Consider the following 25,729-nt stretch of genomic DNA (forward strand, 5'->3'; position numbering starts at 1 on the left):
GCAAACTAGTACAGCCACTATGGAGAACAGTGTGGAGATTCCTTAAAAAATTGCAAATAGAACTACCTTATGATCCAGCAATCCCAATGCTGGGCATACACACCAAGAAAACCAGAATTGAAAGAGACACATGTACCCCAATGTTCATCGCAGCACTGTTTATAATAGCCAGGACATGGAAACAACCTAGATGTCCATCAGCAGATGAGTGGATAAGAAAGCTGTGGTACATATACACAATGGAGTATTACTCAGCCATTAAAAAGAATTCCTTTGAATCAGTTCTGATGAGATGGATGAAACTGGAGCCGATTATACAGAGTGAAGTAAGCCAGAAAGAAAAACACCAATACAGTATACTAACACATATATATGGAATTTGGAAAAATGGCAATGACGACCCTGAATGCAAGACAACAAAAAAGACACAGATGTGTATAACAGACTGTTGGACTCAGAGGGAGAGGAAGAGGGTGGGGTGATTTGGGAGAATGGCATTCTAACATGTATACTATCATGTAAGAATCGAATCGCCAGTCTATGTCTGACGCAGGATACAGCATGCTTGGGGGCTGGTGCATGGGGATGACCCAGAGAGATGTTATGGGGAGGGAGGTGTGAGGGGGGTTCATGTTTGGGAACGCATGTAAGAATTAAAGATTTTAAAATTAAAAAAAAAAAACAACTAGGTTCTACCAGATTATTTATTCTGCAAATCATCTTTTGGAAAGTAATGTATTGACTCAATTTTCATTTCCTCAAGCACAAATGAACTTTGTCACATTCTATGTAGCACTGATCATTTAACTTCTGTGAATTTCCTACTCATCTTCATTTATTTTCATATTGGGTTATTGACTGTTTGTTGGAGATTTATAATGGTTCTCACTACAATAGTCACCAATTCTTTGTCTGTTTAAAGAAAGTGATGTCTATACTGTTTTCATCATGACAAAAGAGTGAAAGTTTATATATAAGTCTTATGAGAGGGATGGGATAATATGCTCTGAGATAAATGACAAAAAAATGAGAAATGCTGATCTAAAGTGTGGTTATATAGAATAATAGCCATTATTTCAATTTGTGTTTAACATGTTGAATTTCACACCATAGCTGCAAGTAACTAAGTGATTCTGTGTCTTGGTTTGAAAGAATGTGTATATATATATGCATATGTGTGTGTGTGTGTGTATAGATAGATAAATATGCATGTAAATGTAAATATATGGGCTTCTCTGGTGGCTTAGTCAGTCAAGACTCCACCTGCAATGCAGGAGACCTGGGTTTGATCACTGGGCTGGGAAGATCCCCTGGGGAAGGGAATGGAAACACACTTGAGTATTATTGCCAGGAGAATCCCCACTGACAGAGGAGCCTAGCAGGCTATAGTCCATGGGGCTGTAAACTGTTGGACATGACTGACCCACTAAGCACAACATAGCACATATAGATACATGCAGGGACATTTGGAAAAAATGAACATTTCATAAGTCCCTTTAGAGTACAGGTTATATACATATATTTGATATGCAACTGAGACCTTATACACCTTATCAAGGGCTGAGTATGGTAATGAAAGCAACCAGGTGACTATTTTTTTTTTTTAACATTTTACTTTATATTGGGGTATAGATGATTGACAATGTTGTAGTAGTTTTAGGTGACCAGTGAAGGGATTCAGCCATATATATACATGCATTTGTTTTCCCCTCAAATACCCCTATTATCCAGGCTGCCACATAACATTAAGCAGAGTTCCCTATGCTATACAGTAGGTCCTTCTCGGTTATCCATTTTAATATAGCAGTGTGTACATGTTGGGCCCAAACTCCCTAATTATACCTCCCATGCATCTGTCCCCTTGACAATCATAAGTTCATTTTCAAAGTCTGTGAGAATGTTTGTTTTGCAAGTTCATTTGTAACATTTCTTTTAAGATTCCACATATAATGGCTGCCATAGGATATTTCTTTTTCTCTGTCTGACTTATTTTACTGAGTATGACAATCTCTAGGTTCATCCATGTTGCTGTAAATGGTATTATTTTATTCTTTTTAATGGCTGAGTAATATTCCATTGTATATACGTGCCTCATCTTTATCCATTCCTCTTTCAATGGGCTTTTAATTTGCTTTCATGTCTTGGCTATTGTAAACAGTGCTACAATGACAGTGCATGTATTGTTCTGGATCATGCTTTCCTCTGGATGCATGCTAAGGAGTAGATTGCAGGGTCATATGGTAGCTCTAATTTTAGTTTTTTAAGGAAACTTCATGTCATTCTCCACAGTGTTGTACCAATTTAAACTCCCAATGAGGTGACTAATTTTAAAGATGATTAAAAATAGAGAATTAGGTAATGAAATCAAAGATTTTCAGAAATATCTCAGTTCTATACAATGAAGCAGGTAGCAGTTGCTATATTCCCAATTCCACAAATATTCCACTGTTAAACGAGTTAAACTGGGTGAAGGCAAACGACTTGCCATGGCTTTAGGTTAAAAAATGATGCTGATTTTACTGGATGGACAGTAAAATCCAAGTGTTAGTGGTCTCACAAATGAAATGAAGGGGTGCATATTTTGATACAATTCCAATTATTGAATAGCTTCTATAGCAAGATAAAACTATAGAATTCTATACCAAAATAGAGTAAAAATTCTGAATATCTACAAAATAATATGGATACTATGAATAGACTTGTTACTGTACTTGTAACTATTCATAACCTGTGAAACACAATTAAATTCAATGATTTCAGTATAGCTTTTGCATTAAAATAATAAATTTCATTATATACCCTATAGCTTTATTCTCACTGAAGATTTCACCAGTTTTATTCTTGGCACGACTTATTTCCAATTTGTAAACAGGAATAAAATCACTTGAAAACAATTTTGATCTGAGATGCTAAGTTGTGAATTGTTGTTTTGTCACAGGGGAAGCTCATCATAACTCTTTTGTGCTGGAATTAACTGGAGGAGTTCCATCTAGGGGCATAACGCCTTCAGCTACTCTCTCTTTTGCTTCTTTCCTGTTTTAGCAAACTTGCGGTAACAAAAGAGAAAGCATTTTGTGATGACAAATACAACAGTTGCCACACAGGCCAGCAGGAACCCAATCACATCCAGAGAGTGGTACTGGAACCAGGTGAGGTTGTGGGCGGCTGGCCTCAGGTGCTTGGCTCCTTTGTGGCGCATGACAAACTCAATCCAGAAGACTGCTCGGTCCAGGGGCTTTATAGGCTGATTGCGTTGAATGGTGGATAACCACATAGCCTTCTCTTTGTAGCTAAAGGGAAAGCAAAGAAACATCAATTTAAAAATGAACTAGCTTCTGGGGCAACTGTTATATTTGTTGTTGTATTTGTTGTCACAAAATGGACTGAAACAAATATACTCACGAAGGATTGTTAATGACTTCCTTCAATGCACTGAGCAGATCTCTTGCTGACATTGTTTCCAAGTCCACTCTGACAGCTGCTCCCTTGGCTTTTACTCTGGCAATGTTATCAGGTTGATCAGCAAACAAAGGAAGGCCCACCATAGGGATCCCATGGTAGATGGCCTCATAAATGCCATTGGTTCCACCATGAGTTATAAAGGCTTTGGTTTTTGGGTGACCTAGAATTGAGTGAATTTCAGTAAAATTATTAATTAAAAGTCTTAAAAATAAACTAAGAAATGAGCATTATAATGCAACTGAAATAAGCAGTGTCTTTTAGATGACATACAAAACTGTATTTAGATTGCTTCAGAATTCAGAATAAGAAATCCCTAAGTCTGCTGGAGAGGTCAGTGAAGACTTCATAAAGAGCTATGTACTTGAACTTCACAAATGAATCCACGATTGGTAGGTGAAAAACCTGAAAGGGCATTCTGGGTAAAAGAAAACATTTTTTCAACAAAAACAGGGAGGGCATGTCAGAAATACAATCTCTAAAACAATAATGAAGCCATTTAGTCTGAAAGGAAGTGTGTCAAAGTAACAAGAAGAGTAAATGGCAGTGGTAGTGGAACCAGAGGAAGGAAAAGCTACAATTTATCATGAAATGTGTGACTACTTGATATAAATCATATGGATGTTTTCTGATAGAAAATGGAGAGTCACAGGTAATAAAAAGAGGAAATCTTATTTCTAAGTATCATTAAAAATATCCATAAGGAGTGATCAAAATTCTCCAAGCCAGGCTTCAGCAATACATGAACCGTGAACTTCCAGATGTTCAAGCTGGTTTTATTTATTCATTTATTTTTAAATAAATTTATTTATTTTAATTGGAGGTTAATTACTTTAAAATATTGTATTGGTTTTGCCACACATCAACATGAATCCACCATAGGTGGTTTTAAAAAGGCAGAGGAACCAGAGATCAATTTGCCAACATCTGCTGGATCATCAAAAGAAAAAGAGGGTTCCAAAAAAACATTTATTTCTGCTTTATTGACTATGCCAAAGCCTTTGACTGTGTGGATCACAATAAACTATGGAAAATTCTGAAAGAGATGGGAAGACCACCTGACCTGCCTCTTGAGAAATCTGTATGCAAGTGAGGAAACAACAGTTAGAACTGGACATGGAAAAACAGACTGGTTCCAAATAGGAAAGGGCGTATGCTAAGGCTGTATATTGTCACCCTGCTTATTTAACTTATATGCAGAGTACATCATGAGAAACACTGGGCTAGATGAAGCACAAGCTGGAATCAAGATTGCTGGGAGAAATACCAATAACCTCAGATATGCAGATGACACCACCCTTATGGCAGAAAGTGAAGAGGAACTAAAGAGCTTCTTGATGAAAGTGAAAGTGGAGAGTGAAAAATTTGACTTAAACCTCAACATTCAGAAAATGAAGATTATGGCATCCGGTCCCATCACTTCATGGGACATAGATGGGGAAACAGTGGAAATAGTGTCAGACTTTTTGGGGGCTCCAAAATCACTGCAGATGGTGATTGCAACCATTAAATTAAAATATGCTTACTCTTTGGAAGGAAAGCCTAGATGGCATATTAAAAAGCAGAGACATTACTTTGTTAACAAAGGTCCATCTAGTCAAGGCTATGGTTTTTCCAGTAGCCATGTATGGATGTGAGAGTTGGACTATAAAGAAAGCTGAGAGCAGAAGAATTGATTCTTTTGAACTGTGGCATTGGAGAAGACTCTTGAGTGTCCCTTGGACTGCTAGGAGATCCAACCAGTCCATCCTAAAGGAGATCAGTCCTGGGTGTTCATTGGAAGAACTGATGTTGAAGCTGAAACTCCAATACTTTGGCCACCTGATGTGAAGAGCTGCCTCATTGGAAAAGACTCTGATGCTGGGAGGGATTCGGGTCAGGAGGAGAAGAGGATGACAGAGGATGAGATGGTTGGATGGCATCACTGACTCAATGGACATGAATTTGGGTAAATTCCGGGAGTTGGTGATGGACAGGGAGGCCTGGCGTGCTGTGGTTCACGGGGTCGCAAAGAGTCACACACCTGAACAACTGAACTGAACTGAACTGAAGGAATGGAAAAGATAGGTGTAAGGGGAGAATTCAGAGACAGAACAGTGCACAGTTACTTAAAATTTTACAGTGAAATGTAATTATACCCAAAGTAAACATATTTTGATTCTGGAGGTAAAGGATGTGACCATGTATAACACAATACAGTTAAATTTTCTCATTTTTTCCCCCCTCTGGGGCTAAACATAGCAATGAAGGAGTAAAGTTGTCTTACTTAAACTCAAAGGAGTTTTTGAATAATAAATGTTGGATGTTTGTTTCCTATTGAAGTAGCATCACTCTGCTCAGGTGTTACTTATGTTTTCAATATTTTTCTGTCAAGTCTTACCAAGAAGGTCATTCTGGGGTATCCACTTATACAGACGAGTATTGGGCCCTAGGGTATCTGGTGTCTTGCCATCATATCTCCAGAGAACCTGTTAAGGTAAAGGAAATACCTTATTCCATGAGTTCAACTTCAAAGTCATAGTGTTAAAATTTTAAGCAAATAAAATTTAAATGCTTCTGTATAACATATAAGTAAATCAGAGCATGAGGCCTTAATTGTTAATAACTACTAATATACTACTGAATAGCAACACCCACATTTGACGGACTCATTTTCAGGTTCAATCTGAGATGGAATGCTATCATGACTTCTCACATATGATGACATAGAAAATAGGTTTTCAATGGCGAATTCAAATATTTAAGAAATTTTTACATGATCTTATTTCTAGGGCAGAAAGACTATGGCAAATTACTAATAAACCACATATTTTTGTTTTAGTTTGTATTCTAAATCTCATTTTAAGTTTATTCACCAATTTCTTTTTAATTGTTATGTGTTTACTTATATCCACATGTTAATATAACTTTATTAGAATTTTGCAATTTTACTGCAGAGAAGAAAATGCATGCAATCAACAACTTAAGAGAAATACTCTGCTTGTTTATATTTATTAATAATAAATTAATTAGGGCTGTCTAGGAAATGTAATTTCATTTAGATTACAAATTGTTAAATACTAGTTCCAAAAACAATGAACTGGAGCTGGTTTTTTTTTTTTTTTCATAAATCTGGATTATTGGAAAAGGAAATGGCAACCCACTCCAGTATTCTTGCCTGGAGAATCCCATGGACAGAGGAGCCTGGAGGGTACAACCCATGATATCACAAGAGTCAGACATGACAGCAACTAAACCACCACCACCAGATTATTACCACTATTATCATACTACACTTGGAAATGTTTTACCTTTAGAAAAAAAAGAGTCAGTTGGTAATTTGTAAGGGACAACAAGGCTGTTGAAAAAGTTTCATAATTGTGACACTAAAGTTATTCAACTGACCCTGAATGCTTCAACAATGAAGCAGAAAGCACTGAGTATTGATTAATATGGTCTCTAGATGTAGCAGCAAAGTAAGAACCAGTTTTGTAGTTCCAAGCAATTCTCATAAGCTAGATTATAATTTACTAGTGTTTAACTTCTATTTGCTCTGTGAATGTAAAGTAACCTTAGTTTTTCAGCAAGAAATTAGCCTAAGCAATTAAGAGAAGCCAACCTTTCTCTGAATAGCAACCTGGAAAGCACACTGATTAGGTCTGTTTCAAAGCTTAGGCAATGTAAAAGGGACCAGGAATTCCTGGCAAGTACAAACTGCAAGAAGAGCTCCAGACTTTTATCAATATTTCTTAACATTATTGAGAGGCCACATATACCATGAAAATTCAACTCCTGAGACCATCTGTCTGTGTATCGTGTCTTCAGGAGTCCTTCGGGAAAATGGGCAAATGACAAGACAGAATTTGGTGATTTCTTTTCTTGTCCACACTACCATTACAATACCAAAATTCACACTAGATCTCTGGCTTACTTTCTTTGTGATTACACTGTTAATCCAAATTTAATGTCAGGAAGACATTCTATGTACTGTTCTACCATCTACCATATATATTTTATTATTTTTTAAAAATATGAATCTGAGATAATTTGGAGATATCTTAATAGTTTGTCCTTCTTGCATAATATATCTGTAATCAGGGCTTTTTACAGAATTTAATAGTTTGCTTAAGTACTTATCCACTATTAAGTTACTTTACATACTTTTTGTGGAATCTGGGCAAGAGCTGATGCAATTACATTGACTTTTTCTTCTGTTATGTTACTGATCATTGACCCCAAAGTAAACACCACAATACCATTTTCTCCAGAGCTCTGAACAAACTCTTCCATTTCCTGTGAAAAAGAATTTACTTCATTACAAATGAGTAACAACAGCATAGCAAACAATATTGAAAAGTTAGCCAGAAAAAAAAAAAAAAACTAAAGAGACAAAATCAGACATAGTCTAGAAATTATTAAAGTAGTCACTGTTTTTTTTAAATATCATGGTAAAATGAATATAACATAAAATTTTACCATCTTAATCATTCCTGTGTGTATAGTTCAATAATGTTAATTATATTCTCACTGTGCACCAATCTCCAGAACTTTTTCATATGGCAAAGATGGAAGTCTGGTCTGTACCCATTAAGAAACTCCATTTTCATCTTTCCTCAGTTCCTGGCAACCATTATTCTACTCTATGTTTGCACAGATTAGATTAGTCTGGATACTTTTTTCAAGTTGGATTGTACAGTCTGTCTTTTCACCTCTGGTTTAATTCACTTAGTATAAGATTCATTCGTGTTGTAACATGTGTCAGAATTTTCCTTTAAAGACTGAGTAATACTCCATCTTTTTGTATCCACAACATTTTGTTTATTCTGTTTATGGATGCTTCAGTTGCTTCAGCCTCTTGGCTCTTATGAATACTGCATTCATGAATATGATGTGAAAATATCTCATTGGGATCCTCATTTCAATTCTTTTGTATATATAACCAGAAGAGGAGTTACCACATCATATGTATCGGTGCTATGCTTCAACAGTATGTGGACTGAGAACTCCCAGGTGTACCGGCTGGCTTAGAAAAGGCAGAGGAACCAGAGATCAAATTGCCAACATCTGTTGGATCATAGGAAAAGCAAAGGAATTCCAGTAAAACATCTACTTCTGTTTTATTGATCATGCTAAAGCCTTTTGACTGTGTGAGTGACAACATACTGTGGAAAATTCTTAAAGAGATGGGAATACTGCCTTACCTGCATTCTGAGAAACCGGTATGCAGGACAAGAAGCAACAGTTAGAACTGGGCATGGAACAATGAACTGGTTCAAGATTGGGAAAAGACTAACTCAAGACTGTATCTAGTCACTCTGCTTATTTCATTAATAGAGTATACCATGCAAAATGCCAGGCTGGATGAAATATAAGCTGGAATCAGGATTGTTGGGAGAAATATCAACAACCTCAGATAGGCAGATGACACCACCCTAATGGCAGAAAGTGAAGAGGAGCTAAAGAGCCTCTTGAGAGTGAAAGAGGAAGGTGAAAATGCTGGCTTAAATGCAACATTCAGAAGACTAAGATCAGAGTATCTGGTCTCATCACTTCATGGCAAATAGATCGGGAAACAATGGAAACTGTGAGAGACTTTATTTTGGGGGGCTCCAAAATCACTGCGAATGATGACTGTAGCCATAAAATTAAAAGATGCTTGAAAGGAAAGTTGTGAACAACTTAGACAGTGTATTCAAAAGCCAAGACATCACTTTGCTGACAAAGGTCCATACATTCAAAATATGGTTTTTCCAGTAGTCATGTATTGATGACACAGTTGGACTATCAAGTTGATTGAGCACCAAAGAACTGATTGTTTTGAACTGTGGTGCTGGAGAAGACTCTTGAGAGTCCCCTGGATAGCAAGGAGATCAACCTGATCAATCCTAAAGGATATCAATCCTGAATATTCATCAGAAGGACTGATGCTTTGGCCAATACTTTGGCCAGCTGATGCGAAGAGTTAATTCATTGGAAATGACCTTGATTCTGGGAAAGATTGAGGGTAGTGGGGCAAAGGAAGAAAGAGCATGAGCTGGTTGGATAACATCGTTGACTCAATGGACATGAGTTTGAGCAAACTCCAGGAGATAGTGAAGGACAGGGAAGCCTGGCATGCTGCAGTCCGTGGGGTGGCAAAGAGTCAAACACAATTGAGCAACTCAACAGAAACAGCGTGTATTGACAGGTTTTAAATTAGGAGGTGTGTATTATTCTTGCCACATACTATATAGTTAGTTTACTAAGTCATTTCCCTCCTGCCCTCTTGATTCTTGAACGTGCTAACTTCACATCTTTGACTTTGGTCAGTTGTGTATTTCAGTATTAAACACCAAAATTTTATTTTAGAAAAATCTGAGGAAACTCCATACTGTTTTTGAAAGTGAAAGTGTAGTCGCTCAGTCCTGTTTGACTCTTTGAGACCCCATGAACTGTAGCCCACCAGGCTGCTCTGTCCATTGAGTTCTCCAGGCAAGAATACTAGAGTGCTTTGTCATTTCCTTCTCCAGGGCATCTTTACTACCCAGGGATCAAACCTGGTCTCCCTCAGTTTATGTAGGTTCTTTACCATCTAAGCCACCGCGGAAGCCCCTACAGTTTTTAGTAATAAGTGTCTTTTTTAACAGATGATATCCCTGAGGTCCTTGGGAAGGAAATAAATGAGATGAGGTCAATTTCTTCTATTATGTATATTTGTGCAAATGTGTTTGTGTATGAGCAGGAAATGAGATAGAGCCAATACACAGTGGTGACAAGAAGATACTGTGAAACAATATTATAGAGAGACTCTATCAGTTATGTTATTAATTACTAACAGATTCTTGGACATCTATACTGCAGGGTTTAAATCACCTCTAATTCTTTATTACTGTAGATCTAATAAACCATTTATTTATTTCAGATAGACTTTCTGAAGAATTATTTTAAACGTTAGTTTATTCATTATGATTTCATCTTCCTTACTATGAGCACTAAGAAAAATCCATGATTCAAATTTGTTTATGTCTGTCATTCTCTAACTGTCTTACATTAAACTTTGTCATAATTTCCCAGACTCTGTCTCACTAAATTGCTAATTATTGATATTGAAGAGTCTGGCTTGTAGTTTGAAAGTTCTATGAAACAGTCCTATGAATTTAATATATAACCCAGAGATATGCTTGAATAGCAAAGAGTCAGACACGATTTAGCAATTGAATAACAGCAGTGCTTGAGCAGTTACATATTTGAGTTACCATAGTACTGAGTTTGTTTATATATGACATCCTTTGTCCTGAACTAATATTGTATAATTGATGTCAGAGTGCGATGTGCTATGTGACATCATCACTTCAGTCCCCCCAGGATCACAGTGGGAGAGGTACCCCTTGGCCTTCTGCAGTAGAGGTCTGGTCACATTTTGAGTTCACTTCAAACTAAATAAAGCTCCTCAGAAGTTCACTTCAGTCATTTAGTCATGTCTGACTCTGTGACCCCATGGACTGCAGCATGTCAGCTCCTAATAAATCTGTATTTTCCTGCAATTGTTTCTGAATTATTTTGTCTTATGATTTTGACTCCATTTCATTTTTAAAAATTGTTACATTTTATTCTACTATTAACAGACTAATTCTACATTTCTCAATATACTCTATTACAAAAAATGTAGATGAGCAAAATTTTCCTGGATAGCTGATCAAATCTATGTACTCACCTTTTCTTATTTCTTTCTTCTGTTTTAAATTCACTATTCTTTTCTCTCTCTAGATAATGACTGAATTCCTCTATCACAGAATGTATACTTTCTGATCCTAATTATTGGTATCACTTTTTTCAAAACTATTTTTAACAGAAAAAGAAACAAAAAAAAAACTTCAAACTTTAATATTGCAGACTATATATTGTGTAGCACATTTTTTCAGAATATAATTTCACCCTAATGATATCAGTCACAGTGATAAGGCCACTAAACTTTCTTATGACTCACACGGTGCATCCAGGTAATGTATGCATTCTAGTGACCTGTAGTAGGATTTAAATTTACTTGTCTTCAATATTTTGTCTCAATGACTTACTACCCAATGGTGCTTCATCCATACTGTGAAAGATGCATCTGTTTGTTATTATTATAATATATTCACTTTTCATAAATTAATTACTGGTATGTACTGGCTATTCTCATTCCCTGATAATTTTTATGAAAATAATACAGACTTATGGCAAAAAATATGCAAAAGCATAGAAAATTATAATAGGAAATAGATTTACTAAACTCTCTATCTAGGAATTCCTTAGTTTCAAATTCACATGTTTTTAGAAAAAAATGGAAGTATACCTTATATAGAAAATTATATAATAATTTTAGAAGATTATATAGAAGATTACATAATTATATAGTTATGTACATAATCTATATAATTATATAGATTATATAATTATATAATTTCAGATGTATAACTTGATTTGATAATTTATATTTTATAATATGATTACCATTTTATTATTGATTGAACCTTTATTATGTCTAATAATTATCATTGCTTTTTTGGTGGGAATAATTAAGGTATAGTCCCTTGGAAAGTATGATGATTATAATATTATACTGTTGTGTATATTCACTACTCGGTACTTTAGATCTCTAGAACTTATTTACTATAAGATGCAAACATATACCCTTAAACATCTCTCCTATTCTCCTATCCTTTAGTCCTTGGTAACCTCTATATTACTTCCGTTTTTACAAGTTTGGCATTTTTATTTTTATTTATTTTTATTTTTTTAATTTTTATTTTTACTTTATTTTACTTTTACAATACTGTATTGGTTTTGCCATACATTAACATGAATCCACCACGGGTGTACATGAATTCCCAATCCTGAAGCCCCCTCCCACCTCCCACCCCATATCATCTCTCTGGATCATCCTCGTGCACCAGCCCCAAGCATCCTGTAACCTACATCGAACATAGACTGGCGATTCATTTCCTACATGATAGTATACATGTTTCAGTGCCATTCTCAGAAATCATCCTACCCTCTCCCTCTCCTACAGAGTCCAAAAGTCCATTCTATACATCTGTGTCTCTTTTACTGTCTCGCATACAGGGTTGGGTTCAAGTGATATCATACATTATATTTTTCTGTTTTTTCAAAAAGGTAAACAAGACTGACCACATCTAACTAGATTTACCAAGAAAAAAGGGATTCAAAACATGAAAATGAAATAGGAGACATTACAACTGATATGACAAAAATATGTAGGATCATAAGAAACTACTATGATGAATTACATGATAACAAATTACACATTGGAAAAGAATAGACAGCTTCCTAGAAACAACCAAGACTGAATTAGGAAGAAATAGAAAAGCTGAACTGTCCCAATGAGTAGATATTGAATCATAAATTAAAAATCTCCTAGCACACAAAACTCAGAACCAGATGCATTTATTGATAAATTCTGTGAATATTTAAAGAAAATTAATGTCAGTCCTTCAGAAAAATCTTCCCCAAAAATAAGGGGTTGGAGGGAACCTTTTCAAACTCATTCTACAAGGCCAGCATTATCCTGATACCAAGTAGATAAACACTTAACAAGAAAAGAAAACTATAGGACAATATCCAGACTGAATGTATATGCAAAGATTATCACTAAAACATCAGCAAACTGAATTTAAGAATATATTTAAAAGATTATATATCATTACCAATGGAATATATCTCTGGGATGTAAGGATGGTCCAACATATCCGAAAATATTTGTAATACATTGCATTAATAGAATGAAATATAAAATAACTTGGTCATTTCAACAGATGCACATGAACACAAAAAAAGCATTTGAAAAGACACAACATTCTTTCATAATAGAAACCCTCATTTTTTAGGTATAGAGGGAACCTACCTCAATTCAATAAAGACTTTGTGTGTGTATATATATATACACACACACACACACACAAACCCAAAGCTAATGTTATCCTCAACAATGAAAACTTGAAAGCTTTTCCTCTAAGATCGGGAACAAGAAAAGGATGCCACTAGCACACTGATTCAAAATAGTACTAGAAGTCTTAGTTACAGTAACTAGGCAAAATAAAGTGTAAAAGGCTTCTAGAAAAGAGGGCTTCTCAGTGGTAAAGAATCTGCCTGCCAATGCAGTAGATGCAGGAAACGTGGGTTCAATCCCTGGATAGGGAAGATTCCCTGGAAGTGGAAATGGCAACCCACACCAGTACTCTTGCCTAGAAAATTCTATGGACAGAGGAGGCTGGTGGGCTACAGTCCATGGGGTTGCAAAGTCAGACAAAACTGAGTGACAAAGCACGCATGCACGCAAACAGAGAGGAAGAAGTAAACTTGTCACTTTTTGCAGATGGCATAGATTTTTGCACAGAAAAGATAGATTTAACCACAAAATTGAGCTAATCAGCAAATTCAGTAAAGTTGCAGGATGAAAAATCAGCATACATTACATTTATATGTGATATTAATGGAAAAGCTACTCCATTTACAATAGGACCAAAAACAAACAAACAAAAATAACTAGAAATATAACCAGTAAAGTATAAGATCTTTGCAGTAATAACTCTAAGACTTTGTTGAAAGAAATAGAAGAAAACACAAATAAATGGAAAGACATCCTATGTTCATGGATCAGCATATGTATATTGTTAAAATATCCGTGTTACCCAAAGCCAAAGGCATTACACCTCCAAATTTCAAATTATAGTACAAAATTGAAGTTGCCCAGTCGTGTCTGACTCTTTGTGACCCCATAGCCTGCCAGGTTCTTGCATCCATGGAATTTTCCAGGCAAGAATAATGGAGTGCCTTGCCATTTCCTTCTCTAGGGAATCTTTCCACCCCAGGGATCGAACCCAGGTCTCCAGCATTGAAGGCAGATTCTTCACCAGCTGAGCCACAAGGGAAGCCCATCTACTTTGCTATGGTACAAACTGATAGCATTTAAAGCAATATGGTACTGGCCTATCAATGCCAGTACATACCAATGAAGCATAATACAGGGTCTAGGAAAAAAATCTCTGCATATACAGCCAACCAAAATTCAACAAAAGAGCCAAGAATACCCAATGAGGAAAGAATAATCACTTCTTTTACTTCTGAAAAACCTGAATAAACATAGGCAAAAAAAAAAAAAAGAAATGAGACCCCTGTCTTACACCCTCAAAATATTACCTCAGATTTATCAAAGACTTAAGCATAACACCAGATACCATAATACTTTTAAAGAAAATGTAGAGATGATCTTCCTTAACAGTAGTCTTGAAAGTGATTTTTTTTTAATATGACATCAAAAAAAAATCAACAAGTGGGACTGCATCAAACTTAAAACTTCTGTGCAACAAAGGAAACAATCAACAAAATGAAAACACAACCTGAAAAATGGGAGAAAAATTTTACAACTACATATTTAGAAAAGGACTAATATCCAAAACATATATAGAACTCACAAAACACAATAGCAACAAAAAATTCAATTAAAGAATAAGCAGATAAACAAAACAGACATTTTTCAAAGAAGACATCCAAATGGTCACCAGTTATCAATATCAATATCACTAATTATCAGGGAAATGCAACTCAAAGTTAGAAAGTCCATCACTAAGAAGAGAAAAGTGTTGGTGAGAATGTGAATAAAAGTGAATGTTTTTACACTGGCAACTGGAGTGTAAATTGGTCCCATCTTTATCAAAAACAAAGTGAAATTTCCTCAAAAAATTAAAAATAGATCTACTGTATGAGCCAGCAGTTCTACTTCTGTGTATATAACCAAAGGAAATAAAAATAAGGTAGATGAAATACATGCATTCCCATGTTTATTGCAACAATATTTGCAGTAATCAAGGAAACAACTTAGGTGTCCATCAATGGATGAATCCATATGATGTGATAAATATACACACAAACACACACATGAAGACACACACTCAGAATGTAATGTTATTCACCCATGAGAAAGAAGGAAATCCTGCCATTTTTGACAACCTAAATAAACATAGAGGACATTACGTTAAAATTTGTGCTTTCATTCTAATCTTTATTCTACTTCTATCATTAAATATGCATTTGATATATATATATATATATATAATTGTAATTCCAGCTTAAATTATGTTTTATCCTAGAAGAAAATTGTGATCTTATATTTATTATTTTCCAACTAAACCTCATAGCTGACAGTGTAATTAAGCATTCTTTGATGAAATCATTGTAGTGGTATGATGTGAGCATTTACAAATTATTTAACCATTGCTTTAAGTGAAGTCGCTCAGTCATGTCCGACTCTTTGCGACCCCATGGACTGTAGCCTATCAGGCTCCTCCGTCCATGGGATTTTCCAGGCAAAAGTGCTGGAGTGAATTGCCATTTCCTTCTCCAGGGGATCTTCCTGTCCCAGGAATCGAACCCAGGTCTCCCACGTTGCAGGCAGACGCTTTACCATCTGAGCCACCAGGTAAGCCCTTTATTTCTATTATTTCCAGTGTTGACATTTTTAAATTATTTCCCAACATATCGTGTTAGGACATCTTGATCTTGTCTGACTCTTTGCGACCCCATGGACTGTAGCCTACCAGGCTCCTCTGTCCATGGGATTGTCCAGGCGATAGTACTGGAATGGATTGTCATTTCCTTCTCCAGGGGATCGTCCCGACCCAGGGATCGAACCTAGGTCTCTTGCATTGTAGACAGACGCTTTACCGTCTGAGCCACCCCGGAAGTCCTAAATAGTGTATAGTTTCACATAAGTATATTATGAAGCAAAATCTATAAGCATTTTTATGACTTGATGCATTTTGTCGAATATCCTAATTCTTTAAAAAGGGCAGAAATTTTCTTAGAATCCAATAACTACTGGAAAAGTTAATGGTGTGAATAAGCAGTTTCATTATGCAATGAAGTCCTCACAGTCATTGAGTTTGAATTAAATCTTGTCTCTTCAGCTTGGAAATAATTGCAAATATTGCTAATTTATCACAATTATACTACTATTCATGTTTCCCTTCATTCTTCTTCCTCTTCTCCTAACCTTCCCTCCTACTAACATTATCACTATCCTGAAATGAAAAAATGGAAATTTCAAAACTAGGGTTAGATAGCATAGAACTTTCACTATCTATGTCAGCGTTTGGACTCTGGGAAGACTACTATAAGTAATCCAAGCAATTTGCATTCAAAACAGATATTACACACTGCTATATCTAAAATGGATAATCAGCAAGGACCTAAAAGATAACACAGGAACTCTGCTCAATGTTATGTGGGAGCCTAGACAGGAGGGGAGTTTGTGGAAAAATGGAGACATGTATGTGCATGGCTGAGTCCCTTTGCTGTCCACCTGAAGCTATCACAACATTGTTAATAAGCTACATTCCAATAAAACTGGAATCAGTTTAAAAAACAGTTAGAACTGGACATGGAACAATAGACTGGTTACAAATAGGAAAAGGAGTACGTCAATGTTGTATATTATCACCCTGCTTATTTAACTTATATGCAGAGTACATCATGAGAAATGCTGGTCTGGAAGAAGCACAAGCTGGAATCAAGATTGCTGGGAGAAATATCAATAACCTCAGATATGCAGATGACATCACCCTTATGGCAGAAAGTGAAGAGGAACTAAAGAGCCTCTTGATGAAAGTGAAAGTGGAGAGTGAAAAAGTTGGCTTAAAGCTCAACATTCAGAAAACGAAGATCATGGCATCTGGACCCATCACTTCATGGGAAATAGATGGGGAAACAGTGTTAGACTTTATTTTGGGGGGCTCCAAAATCACTGCAGATTGTGACTGCATCCATGAAATTAAAAGACCCTTACTCCTTGGAAGAAAAGTAATGACCAACCTCGATAGCATATTGAAAAGCAGAGACATTACTTTGTCAACAAAGGTCCATCTAGTCAAGGCTATGTTTTTCTAGTAGCCATGTGTGGATGTGAGAGTTGGACGGTGAAGAAACTTGAGTGCCGAAGAATAGATGCTTTTGAACTGTGGTGTTGGAGAAGACTCTTGAGAGTCCCTTGGACTGCAAGGAGATCCAGCCAGTCCATTCTGAAGGAGATCAGCCCTGGGATTTCTTTGGAAGGAATAATGCTAAGGCTGAAACTCCAATATTTTGGCCACCTCATGCGAAGAGTTGACTCATTGGAAAAGACTCTGATTCTGGGAGGGATTGGGGGCGGGAGGGATTGGGGGCAGGAGTAGACGGGGATGACAGAGGATGAGATGGCTGGATGGCATCACGGACTCGATGGACGTGAGTCTGAGTGAACTCTGGGAGTTGGTGATGGACATGGTGGCCTGGCATGCTGCGCTTCATGGGGTCACAAAGAGTCGGACACGACTGAGTGACTGAACTGAACTGAACTGAACTTGGAAAGATCTCACATGCCTCAGGGTCTCCCCAGGGGCGACTAAGCACATGCACCACAACCACTGAGCCTGCAAGTCTAGAGCCTGCAAGCCAACTTAGGGAGAAGCCCATGCACTGCAACTAGAGAAAGCCAGCACAGCAAGGAAGACCCAGGACAGACAAAATTTAATTAATTTTTAAAAAGAGACCACAAAACAGTTGGCTAAAGATTGCTTGCTTTCTATTTATGTCTTAAGTCAATTTAAAACAGACTAGATTCTCGGTTTCTTTCATAGGGAATATTACTTTATACATAGTATTCCTTATATTTTGAAACTACAGATGGTTTTAGATTTAACTGGTAGAAACTGTGGACTCTCTCTTTTATTTTTTTTAATCTGTACAGTCTTTATGGTTCTTATATATGCAGGGTAGATTTTCTCTGTGCTCATTCTGTTAAGTATCTATGATGTTGGGACCTGCATTCCTTAAGGGAACTTTTACTGTGGTTTTCTACAGGGTTCTGGAGAAAACTCTTGAGAGTCCCTTGGACTGCAAGGAGATCAAACCAGTCAATCCTGAAGGCAATCAACCTGACTATTCTTTGGAAGGACTGATGCTGAAGCTGAAACTCCAATACTTTGGTCACCTGATGTGAAAACCCAACTCATTAGAAAAGACCCTGATACTGGGAAAGATTGAATGCAGGAGGAGAAGGGGACAACAGAAGATGAGATGGTTGGATGGCATCACCTACTCAATGACATGAGCTTGAGGAAACTCGAGGAGATGATAAAGGACGGGGAAGCTTGGTGTGCTGCAGTCCGTGGGGTAGCAAATAGTCAGACACAACTGAGCAATTGGACAACAAGAGGATCAGTGTAGGCAGGAAACATCTGTTCTATTATGATAGATGGAGTTATCTCTTTCATGCTGTAAGATGTAAACCACTGGGATTTCAAATGAAGAATGGTTTAATTGCTGATGTGAAAGCAAGTAAGGTTTGGATTTGGCTGCAAATTACTAAGGCAACATTTATATTTTTGAAGAAGATTTTTCATTTTATCTAGAGCACTGATAAGGAGCCTCAATTCTTACAAAAATTTTTTTTACATTTCATCTTGCTCATCTGATTGCCAAAAACTTAAATTTCTTAATACTAAAAAAAGTTTAAATGTGAATTAAACTTTATTTAAGTAAATTTTGTTGAATTTATTAAATTATTTTTATTATCTTTTTAGGTAAGTTAACTTTTAAAATTTGCTTTTAAAAGATTCCATGGGATATGTATTCTCTGACAGTTTGCTGGATAATATTATCTTGATGATTAGGAAAATCATTTCAATTTCAATTAGAAATTAGATTTATGTGGCTGGCACACATTGGGTTATTGAAAGTATGTTATAGTAACAAATTAAAGAAAATAATTAATATTTCTTCTGGATCACTGAGTATGGGCCAGTGACATTTTGGATAATTCACATGTGTTAACACATTTTTCCATTAAGGACAATATGAGGTTGGTGCTATTATTATATAGTGTGGTTATATCTCTATGGACATTTTTGTCTAGTTTTCCATCACTGCCTTTATCTTGCAACTACCTGCTAAATGAGGTCCCTTTCCACTCTTGCTACTTTACAATCCAACAAGGTAACTATATCCTGTAATTTTATTTTTAATATGACCATATCACCTTTTTCTTTACCCTTTATGTCCTACTAAATGTGCCAAACTCCTTATAATTACATGTCTGCAACTTAACTCTCCAGCATTTTCTGCCTCTTTACTCAGCCTCTTCCTGTTTAGACTGAACTTGGACTTCTTGGTAACTGTCATGACTATGCTTTTCTTTTGTATCTTCCTCTACCTTCAGTTCAGTTCAGTTAAGTAGAGTTCAGTTGCTCAGTCATGTTCATCTCTTTGAGACCCCATGGACTGTAACATGCGAGGCCCCCTTGTATATCACCAACTCCCAGAGTTTACTCAAACTCATGTCCATTGAGTTGGTGATGCCATCCAACCATTTCATCCTCTGTCATCTCCTTTTCCTCCCACTTTCAATCTTTTCCAGAATCAGGGTCTTTTCAAATGAGTCAGTTCTTCACATCAGGTGGCCAAAGTATTGGCTTTTCATCTTCAGCATCAGTCCTTCCAATAAATATTCAGGACTGATTTCCTTTAGGATGGACTGGTTGGATCTCCTTTAAGTCCAAGGGACTCTCAAGAGTCTGCTCCAACACCACAGTTCAAAAGCATCAGTTCTTTGGTGCTCAGCTTTCAATAGAGTCCAACTCTCACATTCACACATGGCTACTAGAAAAACCATAGCTTTGACTAGATGGATCTTTATTGGCAAAGAAATCTCTCTAGTTTTTAATATGCTACTTAGATTGGTCATAACTTTTCTTCCAAGGAGTAAGGTCTTTTAATTTCATGGATGCAGTCACCGTCTGCAGTGATTTTGGAGTCCAGAAAAATAAAGTCAGCCACTGTTTCTGCTGTTTCCCCATCTATTTGCCATGAAGCGATGGGACTGGAGGCCATGATCTTCATTTTCTGAATGATGAGCTTTAAGCCAGCTTTTTCACTCTCCTCTTTCACTTTCATCAAGAGGCTTTTTAGTTCTTCTTCACTTTCTGCCATAAGGGTGGTGTCATCTGCATATCTGAGGTTATTGATATTTCTCCCGACAGTCTTGATTCGAGCTTGTGCTTCTTCCAGCCTAGCGTTTCTCATGATGTACTTTGCATACAAGTTAAATAAGCAGGGTGACAATATACAGCTTTGATGTACTCCTTTCCCTATTTGGACCCAGTCTGTCTTTCCATGTCCAGTTCTAACCATTCCATGTCCAGTTCTTGACCTGCATATAGATTTCTCACATGGCAGGTCAGGTGGTCTGGTATTCCCATCTCTTTAAGGATTTTCCACAATTTGTTGTGATTCATACAGTCAAAGGCTTTGTCCTAGTAAATAAAGCAGAAATAGATGCTTTTCTGGAACACTCTTGCTTTTTTAGTAATTCACCTGAAGTTGGAAATTTTCTCTGTTTCCTCTGCCTTTTCTAAAACCAGCTTGAACCTCTGGAAGGTCACAGTTCACATACTGTTGAAGCCTGGCTTGGAGAATTTTGAGTATTACTTTACTAGCATGTGAGATGAGTGCAATTGTGCAGTAGTTTGAGCATTCTTTGGCATTGCCTTTCTTTGGGATTGGAATGAAAACTGACCTTTTCCAGTCCTGTGGCCACTGCTGAGTTTTCCAAATTTGCTGGCATATGGAGTGCAGCACTTTCACAGCATCATCTTTCAGGATTTGAAAGTGCTCAACTGGAATTCCATCACCTCCACTAGCTTTGTTCATAGTGATGCTTTCTAAGGCCCACTTTACTTCATATTCTAGGATATCTGGCTCTAGGTGAGTGATCATACCATCATGAATATCTGGGTCATGCAGATCTTTTTTGCATAGTTCTTTTGTGTATTTTTGCCACCTCTTCTTAATATCTTCTGCGTCTATTAGGTCCATACCATTTCTGTCCTTTATTGAGCCCATCTTTGCATGAAATGTTCCCTTGGTATCTCTAATTTTCTTGAAAAGATCTCTAGTCCTTCCCGCTTTATTGTTTTCCTCTATTTCTTTGCATTGATCACTGAGGAAGGCTTTCTTATCTCTCTTTGCTCTTCTTTGGAACTCTGAATTTAAGTGGGTATAATTTTCCTTTTCTCCTTTTCTTTTCGCTTCTCTTCTTCTCAGCTATTTGTAAGGCCTCCTCAGACAGTCATCTTGCTTTTTCTGCAATTCTTTTTCTTGGGGATGATCTTGATACCTGTCTCCTGTGTAATGTCAAACCTCCATCCATAGTGTTTCAGTCATTCTGTCAGATCTAATCTCCTGAGTCTATTTCTCGCTTCCACTGTATAATCATAAGGGATTAATTTAGGTCATACCTGAATGGTTTAGTGGTTTCCCCTCCTTTTTTCAATTAAAGTCTGAATTCGGCCATAAGGAGTTCATGATCTGAGCCATAGTCAGATGGATTGTTTTTGCTGACTGTATAGAGCTTCTTCATCTTTGGCTGCAAGGAATATAATTAATCTGATTTTGGTGTTGACCATCTGGTGATGTCCATGTGTAGAGTCTTCTCTTGTGTTGTTGGAAAGAGGGTGTTTGCTATGACCAATGTATTCTCTTTGCCCTGCTTCATTCTATACTCCAAGGCCAAATTTGCCTGTTACTCCAGGTGTTTCTTGACTTCCTACTTTTGCATTCCAATGAAAAGGACATCTTTTGTGGTTGTTGATTCTAAAAGGTCTTGTAGGTCTTCATAGAACCATTCAACTTCAGATTCTTCAGCATTACTGGTCAGGGTATAGATTTGGATTACCGTGATATTGAATGGTTTGCCTTGGAAATGAACAGAGATGATTCTGTCTTTTATGAGGTTGCATCCTAGTATCGCATTTCAGACTCTTTTGTTGATTATGATGGCCATTTCATTTCTTCTAAGGGATTCCTGCCCACAGTAGTAGATTTAATGGTCATCTCAGTTAAATTCACCCATTCCAGATCATTTTAACTTCACTGATTCCTAAAATGTCAATATTCCTTACCTTCAATTATTCCTGAGTATCCTTTAGAATTCACCATATTTATCAATGCCTCCAAGATATTTTCTATGATTCCTGCTGAATGTTTCTTTGGCATTTTGATCTTTCTTTATAGTAACACATTTTATTACTTGCTTTCATTCTGTCTTTCTAGATAGAGTATCCAGTGGCAGAAACTGTGTCCACACCATTCCTCTGCATGTTAGCACTTATTTCTGGACTATGCTTGTCCCTTTGTAATTATTCTTTAATGAATATTTTATCTCTATTATGTTGAATTATAAAGGCCTTAATTTAACTGACATATTTTCACAGTCTCCCATGTATCCCACTTTATTTTGCCATGATAATGAAATTCAGGTACTTGTGTTGGTATGGAAATATATCAGTTTCTAACTGGAATGTCACTTTATCCAGCTTCCCATATATGATTCACTGTAATCAAAATTCTAGAATTTTTAAGATTATTCTTACTGAAAATGAAAAGTTAACAAAGCACAAGAAAGAGAAGTAGGTGACCTTAGGCAGGGGTTTGGCAGGTTTGCAGTGGAGGCCTCCAACAAATTCAAAATTTGGCAGCACTGGGCGAGGAAATTCAAAATCCCAATAGGTTCGAATCAGCCACATATCAGCTTTTCCAATTGTCTCTAAAAATGTAGTGGGTCTTCCTTAAAGGGAAAGCAAAAACAAAAGTAACAACAAATACTAGATCAAATGAGAATATTGCCATATGAATATATTAGGTAATATGGGGAAAGGAATTTGAGATAATGTAGAGAAAGATGTTTGAAAGTATATATTCTTTGATAAAGCAAATATATATGTGTGTGTGTACATATAATATGACATGATATAATGAAATATGATTGGGAAACTTTTACACATATAATGAATAATAAAATATATAGTATGGAAACTGAGCTACACAAGTAGAAACAGTTTCTAAATGCTACCTAGATACTTGCACTACAAATATGTTTGCAATTCCTTAATCTACTTGTCTTCATTTATCAAGGTATTTTATGAGGTTTCCAGGGAACTTTTTAAGTTAAAAGATGAAGTTTCATGAGTTACATATATAATTGTTTGGAGAAATTTTAAGTGCTTCAATTTGTGGTTTAAATTTCCTGGAGTGTCCTATACTAGTAATGGGCCACAAGGTTCTATGTTACCCTGTGATTTAAGTGTTTCCATAATACTTATGGGATTGATGGGTCGTTTTATATTTTCATTACCTCATTTCCTTGTAAGAGACAAAATCCTGTGGCTTTATGTTTACGTGGTCACCTTCCAAGGCACTTGGAAAATTAGGACTTCATGCTACCAACCAAAAAGATGACTTACCTAGTACTTCACTGTAAAACTCATTCCATGTCTTCACATCAAATGTCTGGAAACAGAAGTCAAAATAAAGTACATATATCATATTTTTGACCCTTTCCATAAATGTCATGTGATCACTTAATGCTGAAAATATAACAGGTACATAGGATGGTGGGAATGAAAGCTGTCCACTATACTTTTCAAACAAATAGCCAGGCGAAAAACGGAGACTGTACACTAATGGTATTCCAAGTATCTCAGTCAGCAGCTCACCACAGGGACCAACAGCATCTGCAAGAAGGACATCAAACCTTGATTCCTGTAGTTTTGTTATAAGTTTCTTTTTTGAAACAACTTCTTTACAGATTTTCATAAGCATTCCAGAAAATTCCCAAAGTAAGCTTTTCAACTCGTTAAATGATAAAACATTTGTCCAAAATGAACTTTTTGCCATATATGTCCATTTCTCAATCAAATTCTTGACAGCATTCTCAAAATCATCTTTAGTTAAAGATACAGGGAAAATCTCAAACTTAAAAGCAGATGGTTTGTTGGCATCAGTAATAGTGGAAGCTGAAGATATTAGAACAGTCACCTCATGACCCCTCATGACTAGTTCATCCAGAACTGCCTTCATATTCATCCAATGACTAAATTCCACTGGCCACACCAGCACCTTTCCACAACTCCCAGAGCTAAAGTAGCAAGTCAGCTGTAGCAGCAGCAGAAGTGAGAGCCATTTCATAGACATCTTGCTCATATGCAGTACTTAAAAATTACTCTATCATTTTGGTATTGCTCATGCTTATATCCCAGGAGAAATCAATCAGGAAGTTAAAAGTTAACTCCTACACTTCAAATAACTAAATTTTATGAGTAGTCAGCAGCTGTGGAAATCAATTGAAAGGGCAAAGTATAGAACATTTCATGATAATAAAGTGTTTAATATTGTTTTGTCAGTATTATCACTGATCTAAAAGTAAATGATCTTGCACATGCAAGTCATCTATGTTATTAACATGTAAGAGAGAAATGTATAGACTACTATAATAACAATAGCATGTGAGTGGACCTTATGTCTGCAGTCTCCTGGACACAGAAGTAGATAAGATGACATCCACAAGTTTGAAGGTTAGGAGTTCCAAACACCTGTACCCCCCACAAAAACAATAAATGAACGCGTAGAAATCAATTTAAATTACACTGGTTAAGTTCTGGACTACAACAAAAATAGAGCAGAAGCCTTGCAGAATGCAAAAACTGAGCATGGCCATGTAGCAAAGCATGGGAAAGCTTTTTAACTAGATGACTATATCTCCCAGTTCAGAGCTTGACACCAGCAAAGATTCTCTCAAAGGGATTTCATCCCATGGAGAAAAGGAGAATAGAAGTCTGGCAAGTCTCACCATCATAGACATTTGAAGTCTTTGCTACTGAGAAATTACAGTCTTTACCGACACTGATTCTAGCTGACAGAGCTGTCCAGAGTCCTTGCTACTGTGTCTTCCAATTTTGACAAGTTGCTGTGGGGAATAGCTGACCTTGGGGACCTGATACCTTCATACCCACCCTACCTTCCTTGATTGGGACCACAGTGCCCTGACATGTATGGGATGAGAGCTGCTGCTGTGTGCTCTGCCCCCAGCTTCTACCTTAGTGCTTGGTCTTGCCATAACAAAAGCCATGCTGCTATTGCTTGAACCTGATTCTGTATTCCTAGTTGTAGCTTTGACTGGTTATTACTTAGGCTGAGCTGCTGCTGTTCTGCAGCTTATTCCTGGGTCCTAAATCTCAGCTTCACTTTAGCATTGTTTGGGCCAAAGTGCTCCTACACTTCCCCTCACAGTGTGTGCTAAGTCAGTGCTTTGACCCACCACAACTGGGAACACACCACTGCTGCTCTACAGTCCACCTCATGGGTCCTGACGTGTGGCTTTAACAGGCCATCACTGGGACCATGATGCTACTACTCTGTGACTTCTCCTGAGGCCAGAGTTGAA

The 25,729-nt window shown here is 36.7% G+C and overlaps 1 protein-coding gene across 1 annotated transcript; it reads right to left on the reverse strand.

Annotated features, from left to right (window-relative positions):
* Positions 1-1,332: 1,332 nt before the first annotated feature.
* Positions 1,333-24,491, reverse strand: LOC101118189 (UDP-glucuronosyltransferase 2B4-like). Its single transcript, XM_027971402.3, has 6 exons — positions 23,751-24,491; positions 22,926-23,074; positions 7,600-7,731; positions 5,840-5,927; positions 3,403-3,622; positions 1,333-3,290 (listed from the first exon to the last, which is right to left on the reverse strand). Exons 1-6 carry the CDS (start codon positions 24,487-24,489, stop codon positions 3,011-3,013), a joined length of 1,608 nt encoding a protein of 535 aa, XP_027827203.2. The 5' UTR covers positions 24,490-24,491; the 3' UTR covers positions 1,333-3,010.
* Between the last annotated feature and the right edge of the window lie 1,238 nt (positions 24,492-25,729).

This window comes from Ovis aries, chromosome 6 (assembly GCF_016772045.2).
Source record: "Ovis aries strain OAR_USU_Benz2616 breed Rambouillet chromosome 6, ARS-UI_Ramb_v3.0, whole genome shotgun sequence".
Taxonomy (NCBI): domain Eukaryota; kingdom Metazoa; phylum Chordata; class Mammalia; order Artiodactyla; family Bovidae; genus Ovis; species Ovis aries.

Excerpts from the sequence above, each read along its gene's own strand:
- LOC101118189 (XM_027971402.3), bottom strand. The coding sequence starts at position 24,489 with ATGAGCAAGATGTCTATGAAATGGCTCTCACTTCTGCTGCTGCTACAG. Across the intron at positions 23,075-23,750 it reads GTTTTACAGTGAAGTACTAG|GAAGACCCACTACATTTTTA; the intron begins GTAAGTCATCTT and ends TTTCCCTTTAAG. Across the intron at positions 3,291-3,402 it reads GAAGTCATTAACAATCCTTC|CTACAAAGAGAAGGCTATGT; the intron begins GTGAGTATATTT and ends CTTTCCCTTTAG.